Raw genomic sequence first — 19,818 nt, 5'->3', positions numbered from 1 at the left:
TACCTGCCGGAGAGTCCAGATAAGCGCTGTGAGCTTGAAATGTACTATCACGAGACCTTGAGACACAGATATGCCACGTATGCCAGGGAAAATGCCACTGTCCTGCCATAAATTTGCTGCCAGTTTCTGGCTGATCTCTTTTTGTGACGTCCTCTTTTGACTTTGTTAACCCATCGCACATCCAACAGGTGACAGTAGGACATCAGGTACAGCCCAGCCCTAGAGGGCTTGCATGAACTGGGTTTCCAGGGAGTGGGGAGCTGGCTGGAGATGGGTAAGAGCAAAAACAGCTGGGCTGGCAATTTCTGAAATGTTGCAGGTGCCCAGTGACTGCAGCAGGGTCATTTAGAGATCTTGTTTCAACAGGGGAAGGAGGCAACAGGTTTTGACTACAGAGAGGTTTATTTATTTATTTATTTATTGTTAATTGCTGTTTCACCCTGTTCACCTGCAGTCCATTGTGGTACAGACACACTGCCCTTGTGCAAAGGGAAGTGTGAGTAAGCTGATGCTAAAACTATTACTAGGAATAAAAAGGGGAGAATGAGTGGCCCTTGCTGCAAGAATTGCACGAAAGTTGAGCTGGAGTTTTTTGGGGTATGATTTACACGACTACAACAGGCATGCCTCTGATATGTCTCTGTTATTAGAGCCAAGACCAGAGGCCTTGGAAGACCTGTGGGCAGAATGGGTCCGCTAAGCAAGCCAAAGCCCTGGGGCCTGCTAGGGCTGAGCTCATTTTTGTTAGAAGTTGCTCTCTGAAAAATTTATCAGTTGCCCTTCTCTGACCCATCCTTGGGAACAACCTGCTGTTTTCATTGGCAGAGTGATTGACCGTTCTGCATTTTTTTTCTAGCTAAACTGGAACGTTTTTGCAGCAAATCTGCAGCCACCAAGGGGTCCAGGAGGCTGGCTCTCTGTCTGAACTGCATGGCTGCAGCTAGGGTAGCGTTCATCTTGCTCCACAGGGACCTGTGCTTTCTATTTCAATGATTATTACTTTTCTAGTAACACATGGGCTGTGTTACACAGGTGGAAAGCTCATTCCACCTGGTAGAGTTGGAACATGCACATGGTTCAGGATTCTCCCACAGCAATAGCAGGAACATGGTTGTAGCTACAAGAGGATAAAAACCAAACAATTTCTAAATGAACGTTTCATCTTTAACTGAATTTTGTATTGCTTAATCTAAGAAAAGATATCACCTCTGTCTACTGATTTCGTCTCAGTTCTAACCCAGTGCTGTTCCCTTGCGCTCATTTTTTGTGAGGGTCATGATGTTCTTCAGGACTTCTCACTTGTAGTTCAGAGAAGACCACGTCTCAAAATTAGACATATTTTGGGGTCATTTGTTAATTTGGCATCTGACCAAGTGTGTTTCAAATTGTTCTGCTACTGCTCAAATATACATATATTTGTATTTGCCTTCATCATTCTGACCCCAGTCCAGTGCTCCAGGTGACATGCTTTTCCAGGAGAGGGAAGGAGGTTTGTGAGACCTCACCAAGTTGGAGACCTTTATGTTTCTGTGCATGTATCTACCCCTTATAATGGACTGCAGCATAGAGACTTCTTCAGCCCGAAGCTTCCTCTACATACTAGGTCTCTGTGCTGAGACAAGATGTTAGCCCACGTCCTGGGAGCAATACAGCAACGTGCATATCATGCTTGGCTTGTAAGTGTAGTTCCAAAGTTTCAGCAGGTCCATCTAATTCTGGACAACGTCACACTGATGAGGCAATTTTGTTTTATGCTTTTGGAGTGAGGTTGATCAGTGCCCACTCAAGGGCTGTGCTCTTTTGCACAAGGCCATTATGTCCTTTGTGTGTGATGCCCTGTAGTTATGTCTGTGTGTGTATATTGCTGTGTGTTCTTCCTCCTTTAAACCCACTTTCCAGTTTCAGCTGACTGGCTCCTGAGCCTCTTGACTATCACTAATGCCTTCTGTAGGCTATCTGTATGTTGCTTCTGGGTTTGGTACTTTTTTTTTTGGGTTGCATCTTGTGTGTGTGTGTGTATTTTGATTACCTGCATGAAATCCCTCCTCTCTCCTTCTGCCTCTGGTATATGTGGAACTGACAGCTCCGGGGAGGTAAATGAATGCCACTGCATTTCAGAGAAAGAATTATTTAATGCAATTACCCTAAAAGTGTATGAGAGAACAGAGTGAAAGGAATGAGAGAGGGAAAGAAAGAGAGCATGAGAGAGAATAATCACAACACTTCGACAGGTTTACCCTATTGTGTTTGAAAATCTATCACTCTGACAGGTCCCTTTTGTGAAGGGTGTAGACAGATAACTCGACACTTGCTCTTCAAGGTCCTTTAGAGTGAAGAGGGTGATCAGTGGAAGGATCAGTCCTTCAGTGCAGTCTGAAGAAATGTAGGAGTCAGGGTGTATGGAAAGGCTGGGAGGAAGTTGTTTTGTATTTGAAAAAGGAGGGAGATCAGAGCTTGTGAGAGAGGGGAACTGGCAGCCCCTGGACATGGGGGACCACATCCACATAGTGACAGGTTTCACTCAAGTCCTCTTCTTGATATTTCTTAAGGACTAGCTCTCACCATCACTAATGCTCTCTCATTCACCCTTCAGTGGTGCCTGGGCAGAGGGATTGGGTGGACTTCAGGCTACTGGACTATGGACTTGTGGGTCTTTCTGTATAAATTGTAATGTTTTTGGTTTGAGAAGGGGTGCGCTAACAAAAGGCTGTGTTTCCTCCTCCCTCCTCCATCTCTTGAGCACCTTGAAAGGCTGGAAAAAGAGCCTTGTGTAGCTTCATTAGTCGTGTCTGAGAGAAGATTCAGGAGCAGCACTTTCTGTCCCTAACTGCTGCTGTCTCACCTGTCAGCTTTGTCACTCTTGATCCCCTCTTCATGTCTTCCCAGAGGTCTCAAGCACCCGTGTTCAATAAAACATAAAATACTTTGAGATCCTCAGGTGGATTTTGCTGGCCAGGGTGTATGGTTACTATAATTCAGTGTCTCCCAGTGCTTTCCCAGAGGTAGGCAAGTTACCTGGGCATCTGCCATACTGGGCAAGGAGAGGAGTGATGGGCTAAGGTATGCTGGGCCAGGTCACTTTTGTAACCTGCACCTGCTGCTCTTGCGGCAAAGCCAACGCATTAGTCATAGCTATTTGCACCTTGAGGTTATTTAGGGAGCATGCTGTTGGGTTAGAAAAGCTGAGGTCTAGCATATGTCCTAAAATTAGTATTTTTCTCTTTTGGTTGCTGTCAGAAAGGAGTGATTCACAGCTATGGGAGAAGCCTTCCCACCTAGCTGAAAACGTTACAGCTTTAAGTAGTTTGCCTCTACGCAAGGTAAAACATCTTAACATGAGCCTCCTCCAGGGACCTCATCCTGCACTGGGAGAACACCTACAACAGAGCTTTACAGAGCAGTAGTGAGGTTCAGCACCACACTGACTGCGTGAACAACCCTACCCTGTATCTCAAGCCGGGATTTTGGATTGTTTTAAACTCTTTCTCTCTTCTTCTGCAGGATGGTGGAGTACTCCCTGGATCTCCAAAACATTAACTTGTCTGCAATCCGTACTGTCCGCGTCCTGAGACCCCTGAAAGCTATCAACCGTGTGCCTAGTAAGTCATGCTTGCCTCTCATACCTGGCCAGCTTGGGCTATACATGGTGAATACACGATCAGTAAGGCTGTGTTGTTCTCTGGGCTGGGATCAGATACTAAACTAGTGGAGGCTGCCACATGGTGTGTGCAGGTTCTTTCCCCATTGTGGAGGAACTCTGGTTCTTCCCTTACTCTGCCTCTCTTTTTTTTGTTTGTTTCTCAAGTCAGCATTGCTCTCCTTGCAAGCCTGGGAGGGGAATAAACAGGCATTGCCATCATTATTTAACCACGGGAGATATCGACAGAGGTGGCTCAGGCTTTGGATGTCTCTGAGTGGATGGAGGTGAGCTGGCTGGCAGGTTGCATACCGTTGGGCTCCAGGGGTTGCAGAAGCTCTGAACTCAGCTAGCTGTCTCACTCCGATGTTTCTGGCTCTTTCCTGCTCAAAGGCAGCAGCTGCCACGTACAGCCCCATGAGACTTTCAGCATTTCTTCCATACATTTTTCTGTCTCACAGAATAGCAGGAAGTCTCTCTGCTCTTCCCCATAATCTCCTTAATCAGGCTGTCTGCAGTGGCTAAGACCTTGCCAGAGCTCTCTTAATCCTTATCTTGAGCTCAGATTCTCCCTTTTCTTTCCCACATCTGAGGAAGTTTGCACAGTTGTCCTCCTCCCTCCTCCTTATATGCTTTTGCTTTGTGCCAAAGTCACTTTCATGATGACACCTGTTTGGAGACAGATGTCAGGATCTGTGGCTCCATGCAGAGCCCTTCTAGAAAGTGGTCGTGTCCCTCTTGCTGGGTGTGTTTTTTGTCTCTTGGCAATAGCCAGGGACAGAGAGGGCCGCAAGGTGTGACTGAGGAGCTGAGGTTGAGTTCTGTGTGCCCAGCGTGGCAGGAAGGGGTCAGGCAGAGAAACAGCTGTTTTGGGCACTGACCATACACATAGCATTTAACATGTCCATCGTGGGGGAGACAAAGATGAGAGCATCTCTGTTGGAAGCTGATACTGAGGCAAGGGGGATGCCCTGGAGGTCATGCATGGCTTGCTCAACCCTCTGGGATGTATGGCCAGCCATGGCATGGCAGCTCCCTTTCTCCCCTGCTTCCTAAGCAGTCCTGTAAATCTGCGCTCAGAGACTGCTTGGAGGCTGATCCCTCTTATCAGTGCAGACTTAACCTTTACGATGAGTGGGAACATCTTGAATGATACCCAACTGACTCCTGTAGATGCCTGCCAAAGGCATGTTAATTGCCAGGCCCTGGTGTTCAGGAGCAAAACCTGACTAACAAAAATCTGAGGGCTTGTTTTATTTTTATTTATAGCCCGCAACAGCTGGAGTCGGCCCCCCATTTTCAGGAGTTATGCTGGGGGACGAGTGGTGTAGGTGAGACCAGCACTGGCCCATCAGAGACCCTCTCTGTAGATGCAGAGGCCCTAGGGAGGCTTTCAATCATCTTGGCTGACCTCCGCAGAGCGCAAGCCATTGAATTTCCCCTGAGCGTCCTGACCATGAAGCTGTCTGTCTGCTCCTTTTATCAGTATAAAACTCCACCTGTATGAAATTGATGCTGTTTTAGTTTCCACTTTGTGGTTAAACCTTTATGTATCTTCCTCGGTACATAAATCTGTGGTTATATAGAGAGAACTTTTTGGAAGAAAGACATCCTGCTATTAATTTAAAAAAAAAAGAAAAAAGAGAGAAAAGAAAAAATGAAATCTGTCCCCCTGGAAGAGGAAGCACTGACTTGCAGGTTGAAAACTGGCAAAGAGGCTGTAAACAAAGTCTTATGATAAATGGGAATGTGCTGCATTGGAAGAAGGTGCCCAGTGGGGTACAGCAAACATAATTAATAGGACCTTTGGCCACAAATCTTTTTTTAATGTCTTTTTAAAGTTCTTCATTACTGATCTGCAGAAAGAGCAAAGTCTATTAGTGAGACGTGATGATGATACCAAACTGAAGGAGTTGCAGGTGCTAGAAAACAAAGAAGGAAATAACTCAGCCAGAGGCAGAGGGTGATTGAGTCCTTGATGGAAGTGCCAGAGATGTATGGGGAGAAGCAGGGTGTTAATCCCAAATACAGATATGCAGCCGTGTTCAGAAGACCACGATGGGACAACATGGCCCAGTGCTCGACAGCAGCCAGTCTCAAAGGCTTCCGTGTGGGCACCTGGATAGGGACTGTTTTTTACAGAGCCTGACGATGTGGACGGAATAATTAGGAGGGAGCAAATATAGAATGACTCTAAGGAAATTCTAGCAATGTGGAAGAGGAAAAAGCATCACCTGCTTGATAAATTAGATATACTTATTTTATATTCTTGACAGGAAGACAAGGCTGACGTTTAAATGCCCAGATTGGATATGTCTAAATTCTTCTTGCCTGTGTTCATTCTTAACTTGTTACTGAAAGCTCTTCCATACAGTGAGACTTGTGAGGAGCACAAGGAGCTGACAAATGGATGTGCTGTAATCATTACATATAGCATAAAGGATGCATGGTCTCTACTACTTGAATCATGACAGAAGAAGAAAAGGACAGCTAGTGTAAACAAAAGGGGGCAAATATAATGTCCATTAAGGTATCATAATGTCCATTAAGGCAAACGTCCATTAAATAAGAGGTTCTCCACACAGTTCATAATTAGACCTTGAAACTCACTGCCAGGGGCAGTCCTTCCAGCCCTAGATCAAGGGGCACCGTGGACCTCTTGCAGTGAGTAAAAGGGGATTGTCCAAGGAATGAGAGCTTATGTAAGACACTTGTGGATTTCAAACTTGCCCATTTCAGGGTTAGACCTGATCTTTAGCTACCAGTTATCAGTAATTAATTGCATTTTTTTGTAATTCTCAGCAGGATGTGCTACTGACTATTTCAGACTACACTCATGGATGGAGTAGTTTGCGGATCTGACTTGTCTGATCATTCCTACATTCACCTGTAATTATTAAAGAGTACTAGAGAATACACGAGGTGCCCTATTTTTGTAATATGTATCATACCTTCATTAGCATTCCTGCATATCTCTTTCTTTCCTGACTATAGCCCCAGGAGTGCTGCCTTTTGGGGTTTTGTCTGAAAATGCATGAAACAAAACATTACAGATTGCTTCTGGTCCTGTTACCTTCTGATTCAATTCTGGAGCAGCAAGCTGGTGTGACAAGCCACCGAACAAGTGTGAAGAGGCAAAATACCCTTTGGGTGTGTGTCAGAGGCAGTTGCTTTCTGCTCTGAGCATGCCTGTGTCCTGGGCTTGGGGTGAAATTCCACCTCCATTTGTTGTTATTGTCCTCTTGCAATTGCGTGGCAGGTTGCTAGGTGAGACGTCGCTGTTACTGCTAGCTCTTTCATCCCTTCTTCCCATAGCAAGGCACAAGGTTTGGGAGTGGGGGAGTGGTGGCTGGTTTTGTTTTATTTCTGCCTGCTTTTGAGCAGGGAGTCTGTAGTCATTTCTGATCATCTGAATTTCTTTCACTTCTTTTATTATGTTTTTCAACATTGAAGCAGAAGATGTTTCTTCAGTTTACTCTTCTTGTAGTGTTGGTCTTATGCAAAGAAGAGTCTTTGCATTGTGTTTGATGCCTTCCAGTTTCCACTTACAATTTAGTAACTGATTCATCATTTGGAAGCAGATTACTTCAGCTGAGCACACTGTACGGAAGTGAAGGAGTCTGTTGCAGAGTGTTGCATAGCAACTTTATTGAATAGAAAGTGTATACATGTGCTAATACTTGGTGTGTGAGTGCAGTAATACTTATGTGGAGGTATAGGCATCAGAAATATAATGTTATATTCTAATTTCTAGCTGTGCAGGAAATAGAATTTCAGATTTGTGGGAAGTTCTGCTTTTTATATATGTTTTTTTTTTCTTCTCAGAACAAGAATAAGCATTTCCCATGCATTTTAATATGGTTTTATTCTGCCTAATTTTAGGTAGCTTGTTTGACTTTTTGGTCTCTTCCTGTATTTAGTCATGACAAGGAAGTTTCAAAACAAAAGAATTTCAACTATGTCATTCTAAAAGTATTGAAATAGAATATTTCAACTTTAGCAAGATGCTTTCCCCTATCACCCTCCTTATCTTTTTGCTAGATGAAGTATCAGTAGCTATCACAACATCCTTCTCAAAGTGTTTCTATTTCAATGAAAAGGCATTTTTACTGGCAAAACTGCTGTGTAAGAAAATCTTGGTCTAGCCCCATTTTTCTTTATTATTATCATTATAGTAGCTCCATGGGTCCAAATAGATGAGATTTCACTACTTTTCTTCTACAGATATAAGAAATACAAACGAGGGCTTGTTAGTTTAATCTTCCTCATGCTTCAGACTGGGTGAGTGAGACCCAGTTAGTGTCACCAGCAATATCAGGAATCCAGCTGATGTCTCCTAATTCTTAGCCCTCAGTTTATCCCACTAGACCAAAGCTGCAATATAAAAATAGTCTGTAGCAGCTGAACCCTGGAATGGGAAAAGCAGGTGTTTTGCATTTATATGCTTTAAATCTGTATTTCACCCTGAGCTACCTGTGTTCGGTGCCGTGACAGTGCCTAAGACGGAGTGATCTGGCTATGAACCCCACACCTGGCACGGGGAAAAGTGATGACATTTACTTTTCTAAATGTGTTTTTGAAGAACTAATTTCACTGATGAGCATGTGTGAAATTAGTTTCTGACTAAGATATATTAGGCTGTAAAACAGTCTCATTTACAGCTACATCAGACAAAAAGGCGAGAGCATTTGATGGGCATGGTCCTGTCCGAGAACTTGGAAATGCAAAGGGGTATGAGAATCCTCTTCTAAGACCTCACCTGTGCATGGTCTTTGCTTCAGATGCTTCAGTCTTTTTGAAGGAAGACTCACGCACTTGTTCTCTGCCAATAGTGGTTGCCTTTCAGAAATGTATGGTTTCATTTGACCATTATGGATTTTTATTTTTTTCTTCATGGCTTTGTTTGTGAAGAGGTAACTGAAACTCAGATGTTATGTTTCCCAAGCATTTAAACTTAGCCCGATTTCACTTCATATAAGATGCTCAGTTAATATCTATTATTGCATCTCAGTGACACAGAAACTGTACTTAAACCACACAAATTTATCCACGTACAAGCTCAATCCTGAGCAGGGTTAGCCTAGGGACAAGAGTGTATTCCTTTACAGCATCCATACACCTGAGTTAAGAGGCCAAAGAGCCCTTTTCATGACCAAGTCAGTCCATGTGTGACTTAAATGCATCTGAAGACAAGGCTGCCAGCTGTAGGCAATGCTGACAGGGTCGAGTTCAGCTGATATCCCCCCTTCCCAACCCAATCTTCTAGCCAAGTGAAGCGAAGCACTGAACAGAGCAATGATAATTGTGCCTGGAGCAGGCCAATAGAGGATGCCTTTCCTTGGAGATGGGTCAAATCAGTGATGGAAAAGTAACTCAGAGCCCCTTTCCCCCTTGTGCGCTGCTCCTTGAGCAGCACAGCTCTTTATCAAGTCAATTGAGCCCTAAATCAGATGGGCATGTTCAGGAGACAGGAAAACTGCACAGGATGGAGCAGAGCAATGTGAGGACCAACAGAGCAGGGAAGGAGCTAGGGGTGTGGAGATGTGCACGAGAGGCAAGTGGCAGGGTTTTGGGGTACAAGATGTGCAAAGGCTTTCCCACCTTAGTGGTGTGGTGCACCTCTGCATGTAGGGTAGCACAGAGAAATTAAGGATGGGGAGAAGGGGAGGAATCAAAACTGAAAGAAGTGCAAGCACCAATATAAAGTCTGTCAACTCACAGACAAATACACTGGGTGGGTTTGCAAATCAGAACTTTTATAGGGCCTTTTAAACCAACTGACCAGGCTGCGACAGACCCACCTCTTTTAACACTGGAGGAAGTCTTCAGTCCCTGAAAACAGGCTCCGCTTTTATCTACTTGTTGTCCAACCTTAGCACTGTTTTTCACGTGTATTCCACAGTGTGCAGCACACTGCCACATGTTTAAATGGGTAATCAAGTTAAAATTGGGAAAAAGCAAAAAGAAAATTATATTCCTTTGTTAGTGCAGTGTCATGGCAGAGACCTGGGGAACACTGAAGTGCAGGAAATGTACAGCTGGTAATGCCTTGTTTTGTACCACACATTGTTCAGTCTTTTTTTTCTTTTGGTGGTCACAGATCATGGGAGAAAGCAATTTTTCCCTCTCTGAACTAGTCTGCTCAATTTCACTGTTATTACAAACAAGTATTCAAAAGTCTTAAATTGTGTCCTTTTAAGTCATCAGCCGGGTTTGATATCAAGATATCTGAATAAAAGGAAAAGGAAAAAAATCACAGATTATTATTATTTTTTCTTGTGGCTTTCAGACCTTTAGACCTGTGATTCAGACCTCGTGTTTCTCTTTCTCCCCATAGTAGTGAGGAATAGAAATTTTCCTGCTTTTTTTCTTAATGTGATCTGAGATTGTCAAACCATAGCAAGATTTCACATCTGAAAGTTAATGCCACACATCCCAAGACTTCTGATAAAAATCACAAGAGTTAACGATAGCACTTTGGAATTTGTGTTACTGGAAGTAAAGCAAGCTTGGGAAAACCAAACACACAAAACAAAAAAGAAAATAACAACAAAAAACCACCAGTCATAAAGAGCCCTTCGCTAGAATCTTTATTTCTTCCTTCTCCTCTAGGGGAACCTGCACAGCCAGAATTTAAAAAATGCGCAGAACCTTGCAGCTCCCATTGTGCCAATTCTGCTGCCTTTTCAAACAAGCTCAGCCTTCAGTGTACACGGTGCTCTCGAAAGCCCAGCCACGTAGTTTGCTGCCTAAATGGGAGCTGAGCTGTTTTGCAGAATCTGTCCCATGGGACCTATCAAGCGATGGATACCATGGAAATGTGAGCAATAATGACAATGTATTATCGGGTAAAAGATAATGTCATATACACTAATGCAAATTGCACTCTGTGTGTGTGGGCAGGGCAATTTACAACCACAAGCCTAAGTTTCTTGATCTTTGTGTATTTAGGGCCTGATTCTTCCCTTCGCACACGTTTCACCTAATGTCACATCACTGCCTGCAGTAGAAAGAAACATGATTCATGCTAGTGACAGCAAGAGGAAATTAGCTCTGTTAAACCTTAACCAGAAGTTGCATTAACATTACTTTACATAATATTTTGCATTTTTCTGTCCTACTTTGCTGTGCTAGGTATATGTAAAGAACTTCAGGGTATTTATAGAATCGATGCAAGTGGCTTGAAACCACGGCATTGGAGTTACCTATTGTCCCCAGTGTTATGTGACCTATGCAGCTCGGAAAGAAAAGCTGATGCTGTACATTTCTAATGGAGTTTTCACTGAAAATGGATGCAGTCATCATTGCAGTGATAACTGGAAAAAAAAGAGATGATCAGTGAATGAACAACAGCAGCAGGTGGTAGTAGGTGTTGCTTATTAGATGTGCAGTATTAGAAAAAGAAACAGAAAGGCAGTGATTCCCCCAAAGAGCCACCTCTCTAAGAAATAATCTGGTACCTGGCATCACTCTCCAAGACAAGGGTGCGTAGCAGCCCAAAGCTTGCAAGGGTTAATGGGATGAGAGAGCGAAAGGGGAAAGACAGGGGGACTGAGACCTTAGCTGGTGTCTCCATTTCTGCTCATGTCACCGGTTATGTGGCTACCAACAACGTTAGGGTGGCACTTAGTGCATGTGAGTGCCAGTGATGGAAGGGCTTTGTGCTGAACTCGCTGCTATCTGTGGGACTTAGCTGGGCTCAGAGCATCCCTGGTAGGATGCACAGAGCACCTCTAATAAGGTGCAGCCCACTGCAGAGCTGAGGTGTCTTCATCTCATCCTTGGACAAAGCTGAGAAATACAAGAGCTTGGGACTGAGCCAACACCGCAGGGGTTGTTCAGACCACCTGCCCTCTGTGAAAGACTTGAAAGGTGCAACTCATGCCTTAAAGCCATTGTTCGTTTTTGGCATTGTTTATGATCTGGTGAGAAGTTAATTTTCCCTGACCTTGCTGTGTACTTCTCTTAGCGTTTTCCTACTTGTTTTTTTTTTTTTCTTCTTTTGCTTTTGACAACTTGATATACTCTAAAAAAATAAAAATCCCTTATAATGAGATCTTCACTACCCTGTGTTTGAAGCTGGGCCTGTTCCTCTGTAAGGTTCGCTGCAGATCTCCAGCAGGGGAATGTGGCATTTACTACTTGTGGTGTGAGCCAGGCCATGGCTCTATGGGACTTGTGTCAATAACCATGCTAACGGGAATTAACATTTTCAAGGCTGCTGACACTTCTGCGTGCTAAGTCTCACTAGGAGGGGCCTATTTCCCTGATGTGCCTATGGTATTTGATGGGTAGGTAGGAAGGAAAGCTTTGAGGTGTTCAGAATATCGAGATTCAGTCCTAGCACCTGAGCACTCTTCAGCAGTGCTCTGAGCATCCTAGCTATGTGTTTTTCTCATATTCCCCCCAAGGGAAATAGAAAGAAAAAAAAAAAAGGCCGGGGGGGGATGTTTTGGAGAGGGTTGTCTTGGATTTTGTTTGTGCTCTCTTTTTCGTGGTTGTTTTAGCTCTGTGTATGTTGGGGGATACGTTGTGTATTTTTTTTTCCTTTTCTTCTTTCTTTCCTTTTTGATGCCCACGTTGCCCTGACCTGATCCATCCTTGCTAAGTATCGTACTCTCAGAGTGAAAGGCACTGAGGTCTGTGCTAGTCCCTGGCTCCAAAGGGAATTGTTTCTACTGCCCCAGAGCAAGCTTCAGAGTGCTCTTTCTCTCACATCTCTGCACTTTAAAACTGTTCTGGAGAGCTCCCTTGTCCCAGCAGGGTGAAGTTCTGACCACCAATTCTTTCATGGAGCTTTAGTCTCTATTTTGGCTACCTCAGGCTTAAGCTGAGGAGTGCTTTAAAGGTAAAGAGTGAGGACACTTAATGCTTGAACTTGATTCAGGGTCCTAAGGGAAGTCCGTGCACAGAGGCAGGTCTTGATGTTCCCATGCTTCTGAGAAAATGAACAGCAGCTTTTTGTACTAGTTGAAGCTTTATAAGTGCTGGAAATGTCATGCTTTGATATTTTCTGCGTCTGTGGTCAAGCTGAGGAGGGACAAAGATTTGGATAACTGAAGCTTCACTCATCAACAGGCTGAGTGGGACAAGGTCTCTGGGCCAGCCAGAAGTGCTAGGTAGCTTTGCTTGCAGCAAGGCACGAGCGGGGTGTCAGTGAGGGACCTAGTGCCTCTCCTAAACCATGGATCATGCAGACCACCTGCAAGTGCAAAACCCCAGCCCAAATGTATGCTAAAACACACCACAAACCTGACAGAGAGATCAATGAAAATACTTTTTTTTTTCCTAAATGCAACCAATCCTTCACGTTTGTGTCTGGGGCAGCTGCCTTCTCCTTAGCAGCAGAGCTGGCTTAAGAGCTCTCCCTGCCCTGTGCTGTCAAATGGGCCTGTGTCCCCATGGGGTTCATTTAACCTGGGTCAGGCCAGGCATCTGGGCAGGTCTTCTATGGCAGTGGTGCAACCGAGGTTATTTTAACTACAAGGGCTGGCCACAAAAAAAGGTGCAGCTCTGTCCACGTGCTCCCTGCACAACCGTCCATCTCTTGGAGTGGTTCCTCAGCACTGACAATTCCCCTAAAGGAGCACGCACAGGAAAATGCTGCCAACCTGGTGCTAGCTGGGTGGACTGCCATGTGTCCTGGGGCAGGGGAGGAAGGAAAGAAGGCACGCTTGGGCAAGCTGCCTGGCTGAGGGATGGAGAGAGGTTTCAGGCTCCGTGCTCTGCAAAATGTCCTGCCAGATACAGTCACGAACACTGATGGGGAAGAGATTTGCTTATGTTCCAGATAAAATGACAATTGGAGGCTTGGCCCATGATACAATTGGGATGGGTGCTGAGGATTAAGCTGTCGTCCATCTGGTTTACTCCAAGCAAAGGAAGGATTGTCTAAACCTGTTTGGGAAGGACTCAAAAAACTCAGAGATGGGTGAGATAAAAGAAAGCAAAAGGAAAAGGGTTTCTCACCCCATCCTGATCTGGTCCCCCATTCAGATTGTGAGGTAGTTAGTGCTAGGGAACAAATCAGACCAGCTCTTGCTCCTCACTCCTGTGAAGAGGCAGGAGGAGAGAAAGCAAAGCAACAGAGGGGTGCCTCGGGAGCAGGGGGAGGTGGTGGTGAGCAGCCAGGCGCACCTGCCAGGAGTTCGCCTCCTCCCTAGCCCTACCTGGGCACGTGCTGGGCGAGCCTGCTTGGGGAGGCTTCAGCTGTGACGGCCGAGCTAATCAGGGCTGGCAGCAAGTGTCTGGGGGGAGCTACGGTCACTGTAGCATCTGCAGAGTTTGTCAGGAAGGGCCTCTGGATGCCGGCACTCTTCTGCCTCCCACTACATCTCACCCCTGCAGCCGATGTCCTCTGCTGTGTTGGAGCCGTGAATGCATCTCTGCCATGCCTGTAGCCTTGCTACAAGGAGTGGTCCGCTGGTGAGGTCCCATCACACACCCTTCCCCACTCCTTGCCCCTGTCTGCGGGCACAGGGCAACAGGGAAGCATTATCTGAGGCTCATTTTCAGATGCTTGGCTGTGAGGATCCTTCCTCGGATGCCCACAGCAGATGTCATTTTATTTTCTCCTTTCCCCTGGCCTCCTCATGAGGGTGAGCAGGGAGGACAAAAGGTCTTTCAGAGCCCACACCTGGCACTCATGAATATTTCATGTTTCTAGCTTTTCTTCCCCTTGAAGAGCAAAACCTTTTCATATTTGATGCCCTGGGAGCCTGTTTGGTTGCTGAATGTTGCTTCATCAGTGCTTACCCTCCCTGCTTTTCCTCTGGACTACGTGGTCCCTCTTCCTTTCTCTTTTCAGTGAACATCTCTTTTTTTTTTTTTTTTTTGCAAAGGCTGCTTCGGAAAAGGTCATTGTCCCTTTCATATTCCTTCCTTGCTGTGAGCCAGCGTGGCTTCTGCTCTGCCAATGGTAAAGGACACACAGGGACTGGGGACGGGCAGTGGTGGGGAGAGGGGGGAGGCAGGCTGGGAGAGGTGTGCATGGACACTGTGGAGCAGTGGAAAGGCGGAGATGAGATCTCTGTAGTCACAGCAAGAGAAAAGGGAAGGGGGAGAGAGGCAGCAGCAGGACTTTGCTGAAGAAGCAGTTTTCTAGCACCTTCTAGAAGCTGTTGCACAGGACACACCAGTGTCCATGGATGGGGGCTGTCCAGCAAAGGTACCTTGGGAAAGAGAGGTGTCATGGCTCTCCAGGGCAGGATGCACCCAAAGATGCACTGAAAAGCATCCTGCTACCCCTGCCTTGCCTTCTGGCCATTTCCATTGCCTTTTGGTTGCTTTGGAGACTTCAGTCCCAGCCAGGGTCTTGAGTAAATGACCACGCTCCGTCCTTAGGCTCTTCAGCCTTTCTCCTTCTTTCCCCCACACTTTTTGAGTGCTTGAAGAAAAAAGGACCACTTGCAGAGACACCTGCTCAGGCTCTGCAGACCCCCAAAACGTGCTGCTCTGCAGGGGCTGATTCCCTCCTGCCTGTGAAAGCATTGAGATGCCTGGCAGTGAGCCTCCTTCCTTGGAGATCTGTAGCAGGTGCTTTATAGCATGGCTGCCAGACCAGTCTGCCCTTTCCCAGGGCCAAGGGACTGCAAAATGGGTTCCCAAAGCAATTGTTTTGCAGTTTTAGGGCAGGAAGCAAAAGAGCCTTTGTTCGAAGTGAGGCAGGTGTTCCACAGGAGAATTGTAATTGCTGTTTGCATGGATGTAAGTTCAGTGTTTTTATTCATATCCACAGTGGGCATCGATGGCAGGGAAGGATGATGATTTTCAACTGGAGGATTTTTTAAAATCAAAATTGGGTTTAATTTGGACTCAGAAATGGAACCTACCAATGCTGAAATTCTTTGTGATGTGGGAAAGATGCCATGCTCTGGGGCCACCTGCCTGATGCTGGGGGCCCAGGTACCCCAGCGTGCCTAGCATGAGTGCAATCGCTGTGATCCTGGAGCTGTGGACAATGCTGTCCTGTATCCTCCTCTGAGAGTCAGGAGGGAGAACGTATGGGCAGGCAAGAGGCTTCCAAGAGAAAGGCAGGCAAGTTTTGCAAGCCACTCGTCTTCTTGTGGAACAAAAACAAAATCAGTTTTTGCAAAATCAGCAAATTCTGGCTCAGCAAGTGTTTTGTCTGTGAAATCCCTTGTGGGACAAGTGCTCTGCATTTCAGCTGAAGGGCAGTCTAATTGTTCCTGCTGCCACTGCTCTGAAATACATCACCCCCTCTTGCAGCGTTGCTGGTATAGCAACACTGGTATATATTCCTGTGTTGCTTGGCTCTCCCTAACGTACTGACCAGGGCAGTTTATGGGCACTAGGGAGCTCGTGCTGTGTAGTGGCATTAATGCTGGGAACACGCTGCGCTGCAGTGAGGGCATGTGGCTTCATAGCCAAAGTGATGCACAGAGCGCTGCTGCAGAGCTTGGGAGGTCACGGAGACAGGCAGCAGGGCACGGTGCCTGTGCTGTTGGGCTTTGTATGGTGACAGATCAGAGAGCCAGCAGTGACTCATGGCGTGTCCGCGATCCCCAGCGAGCGGCTGGACTGCTGAGTTACTGATGTGCTGTCTAGAAAGCGCCTTAGCTGGTGGCTGGAGATAGAGCTGGGCAGTCAGGCAAGCAGGGCTTTGCAGCTGCTCCACAGCCTGGAGTTAGTCATCCCCTGGAAAAGCTAACACCATCGTTCCTTCTCCTTCGTGATCCACCCTTAAGCATCTCCCACCTGCAAATACCACTCCCGCCTCTCCTACCCATCCCAAAACATTCTCCCCTGAGCTAAACCAGGCCGATGTCCCACACCAGGCTCCCTCCTCCCTCTCTCTTCAGTGCATGTGCCCTGCTGACACCACTTCCATTCCTTCTCCACGGCACGAGCAGCTGGGGAATGGAGGCAGCCTAATGCACAGCATCATGTGGCTAATTACTTGACACTGGGCATACAAAGGGGATTAACTTGTGCCTCAGAGGGCTGTCAGTGAATCCTAATCTTATCTTCTGCTCCTCTTTCCCCTTCTGCCATCTGAAGTAATGGACTGGTTATAAATACCTAATTAGCTAATTATTTGCTGGCCTACATGGAACATCTTCAGTGAAGGAACTCTCTGGGCCCCTGGGGGAGAGACCTCTGTGGTGGTGAGGAGAGAGAACTGCACAGGGTTAAAGGCGGTACGGTGATGCTCAGAAGGATTTCTGGGTTTTCACCATCCCTGGAGAGCAGAGAAAAAGTCATTAGCTCTATGGAGAAACAAGTCTGTCCTTACCCCTGCTTGTAGCTGCGTGAGCTGAAGAGCTGGGAGAGAAATAAAACCAGAGAAAGAATTCATTAAGTGATTTAACAAAAGAAAAAGTGGGGAGGATTTTGGATTTTGTGCTGGCCAGAGGTGCTGTGCCAACAGCATTTTGGGCTGTGCCCACTACCCATGTGCTCTAGGCATGCTGGGGAAGGGTGACTAGCCAAGAGAGGAGAGTGTGGTCTCTAGGACCATCCCTTGATGAGACTGCCACCGAGAAGACCAATTAATTCCAGTTGTTTGTGTGTTGGAGATGTCCATCCCACTAGGCAGGCTGGCCTTGGACCGTCAGTGCAATTCTCCCAGTTTGCGGCGTGCAGTCATCAAACTGGGGTGACTTTTGGTCCAAGCCATCTGAGGGATGGGGTCGCTGAGCTGCTGGGCACCTTTGGGATAGAGTTTTCACTCGGTTGCCTTTCTGCAGGAAGGGGGAGGGGGAAATATCAATCAGATGGCCGATGGTGCTGAAAGTCTTATTCCTTTTTCTTCTCGGTGCTGCAGACAGAGGCCTAGGGTTAAGAGATCGTGGCATCACAGCAGCTCTGCTGGCTGCCTGTCAGTGGAGGTTAGGACAAGAAAGGGCAACGATCATAAATCTAGCCCGACTGGGGCAGTAATTAATTTCCGACACTCTGCTTTTTATCTTTATGTGGCTTTTTTTTTTTTCCTGTCTCCTATTTTTTCCTTTCTTTTCCTTTCCTTTCCTCCTTTTTCCTGTCTCTTCTCCCTTTCTCTCTCTCTCCATCCACCCCACACTTGCTCCTTCTGGTTCTCTTCCCCCCCCGCAGGCATGCGCATCCTTGTGAATTTGCTCCTGGACACCTTGCCCATGCTGGGGAACGTCCTCCTCCTCTGCTTCTTTGTCTTCTTCATCTTCGGCATCATCGGGGTGCAGCTGTGGGCTGGGCTGCTCCGCAACCGCTGCTTCATGGAGGAGAACTTCACAATGTGAGTGCTTGGGAGGTGATGTCCCTTCTTTTCTTCCAAGGGTGTTTTTCTTTCCCCGTCCCTGCTCTCTCGTCTTCCGCTGCCTGGCTCTGTGTATTGCTTCCTCCAAACAGCTGTAGGGGAATATGGTGCAGAATATTGGCCGTGTCTTGCAGTGACTGAACAGGGAGGGAGGGTAAAGGCAGGTGCAGATGGATTTCAGCCCATTTTCACAGTACACAGATGCCTGGGGTCATTGGGATTCAGCTAGGCATAAGTTAGCGTAGCGGTCTCCTCCAGCTGTGCCCACAGATTCTGCTCCTCCTCCCAGAAATAGCTGAAACTCAGAAACATCAGCCATGTTGTCTTTCTCCCAGAAGAATGAGTGCTTGAAGGGAACAAGCAGATGCACGAAAAAGTGGGCACAGTTCTGGCAAAGAGCCTGGAGCCACACAGGAGTTGGTTACAAGTGTCTTGAGGTTCATCCTGGAGGGGTTGGGGGAACCTGCAGACACAGCTCTCCTCCTCCCTGGAAGCAGTGGGGTAGAAAAGCTCCTGCCCACAGCAAACTTTCCAATTACCCTCCCCATGAGCAAAGCACAGCTCCTCCTGTTGACTTTCTGGCTTTAACTGATCTCCAGCTTTAAAATGTCTTCTTATAACCATATAGTAACTCCAGACCTTTGATCAGTTTAGACTGCTTTAAAAAAGCTAATGCCATAGATCAGTTTAAACTGATTAAACAATTCTGAAGCTTTAGATCATCTCAAATTGGGAAAACAAAATAAGTGCGAAAATGCAATCTGCAGAACAGCAATGGGGTTGGAGAGTAGGAGCTACTTAAAACAGCCATTTACAGAGTTTATATATTCCTTGGGGAGAAACGGATGTTTAGGATGATTGGCCTTTATGTAAATCACAGTAGTAGTACTTTAATGAGTGTAATTAAATCCAAGCAGAGTTGATGTAACTGAGAAGTGAATTGGGGCCACAGCCTGTAAAGTGACAGATACTGGATAATCTTTGACTGACCATTAGAGAAACAAAGTCTGCAGGCACCTAGTTCATCAGTGACGCGGATGTGTAATGACAGAAGCTTGTGGTTGAGTCCCAGTTAGCTTAGAATCGGAGGCTTTTTCTCTTTCCTTTTTCATCAACACCTGTCCCCTTCCAATGACACATGGAGAAAGAGTCTGCATTCATGCAATGTGAAAGCTGTGTATTGTAGCACTGCAAGAAATGCAAGTGTGCCAGATAAAGTTTAATGGAAAATTTTAAATCTCTACCTTTCATATATCCTTATCATTATCTCATCTCCAGCTAGGCAAGCATAGATGATTTTAATTATTCATGCATTTGGAAGGTGTCTGCGTTATTTGGGAAAAAGCACGTGAACTTGTCATGAAACATTATACCCATAATGCCAACTGTCAAAGAAGAGTCAAAATTAAGGTTAAGTCAACTTTAACTTTGCAATTCCTGATTTTAAGGCTTAGCTGAGCAATCTTAATTATGCATAAACTGGATTCTTTTTTTCTTTCTTTTTTTTTTTTTTCTGGAAGTACAGAAGGTTCGGTGCCAAATGTTATAAAACTTGTCCATCAACAGTTACATACATGAGTACATCACATTAAAGCCTGATGAACTTCCTTAATATCATTGCATCTGATTTAGCTTTGATGCAAATGGGAAGAGTGATCAGAATGCAAATGTCTGCATTCCAGCTTCTCTCAATCTCCATGCAAGCAGATTGTGTAATTTGGGTTGGGGTGTTCTAACGGAGGACAAACCTCTGAAAACTGGGGACAGACCCCTGGAAATTCCTTGTTTTCCAGGAGCCCTGTGCTTCCATAAATATGAAGAAATAAACCTGGAAATCCTTTACTCAGTGCCATCTCTGTCAGAATGGCAGCTCCACCAGCTCCAAGCTCCACCAATATCACTGATGGGAAAACATCTGCTGCAGGAA

The 19,818-nt window shown here is 45.9% G+C and overlaps 1 protein-coding gene across 1 annotated transcript in view; it reads left to right on the top strand.

Annotated features, from left to right (window-relative positions):
• CACNA1I (calcium voltage-gated channel subunit alpha1 I) overlaps positions 1-19,818 on the top strand; it is a 148,093-nt gene that overhangs the window by 79,504 nt on the left and 48,771 nt on the right. The window contains exons 4-5 of the mRNA XM_035551630.1: positions 3,502-3,599; positions 17,711-17,870. Coding sequence (XP_035407523.1) covers positions 3,502-3,599; positions 17,711-17,870 — 258 coding nt within the window. The remainder of the gene's footprint in view (positions 1-3,501; positions 3,600-17,710; positions 17,871-19,818) is intronic.

Source organism: Cygnus atratus, chromosome 1, assembly GCF_013377495.2.
Source record: "Cygnus atratus isolate AKBS03 ecotype Queensland, Australia chromosome 1, CAtr_DNAZoo_HiC_assembly, whole genome shotgun sequence".
Lineage (NCBI taxonomy): Eukaryota > Metazoa > Chordata > Aves > Anseriformes > Anatidae > Cygnus > Cygnus atratus.
This window is presented reverse-complemented; position numbering and strand designations above follow the sequence as displayed.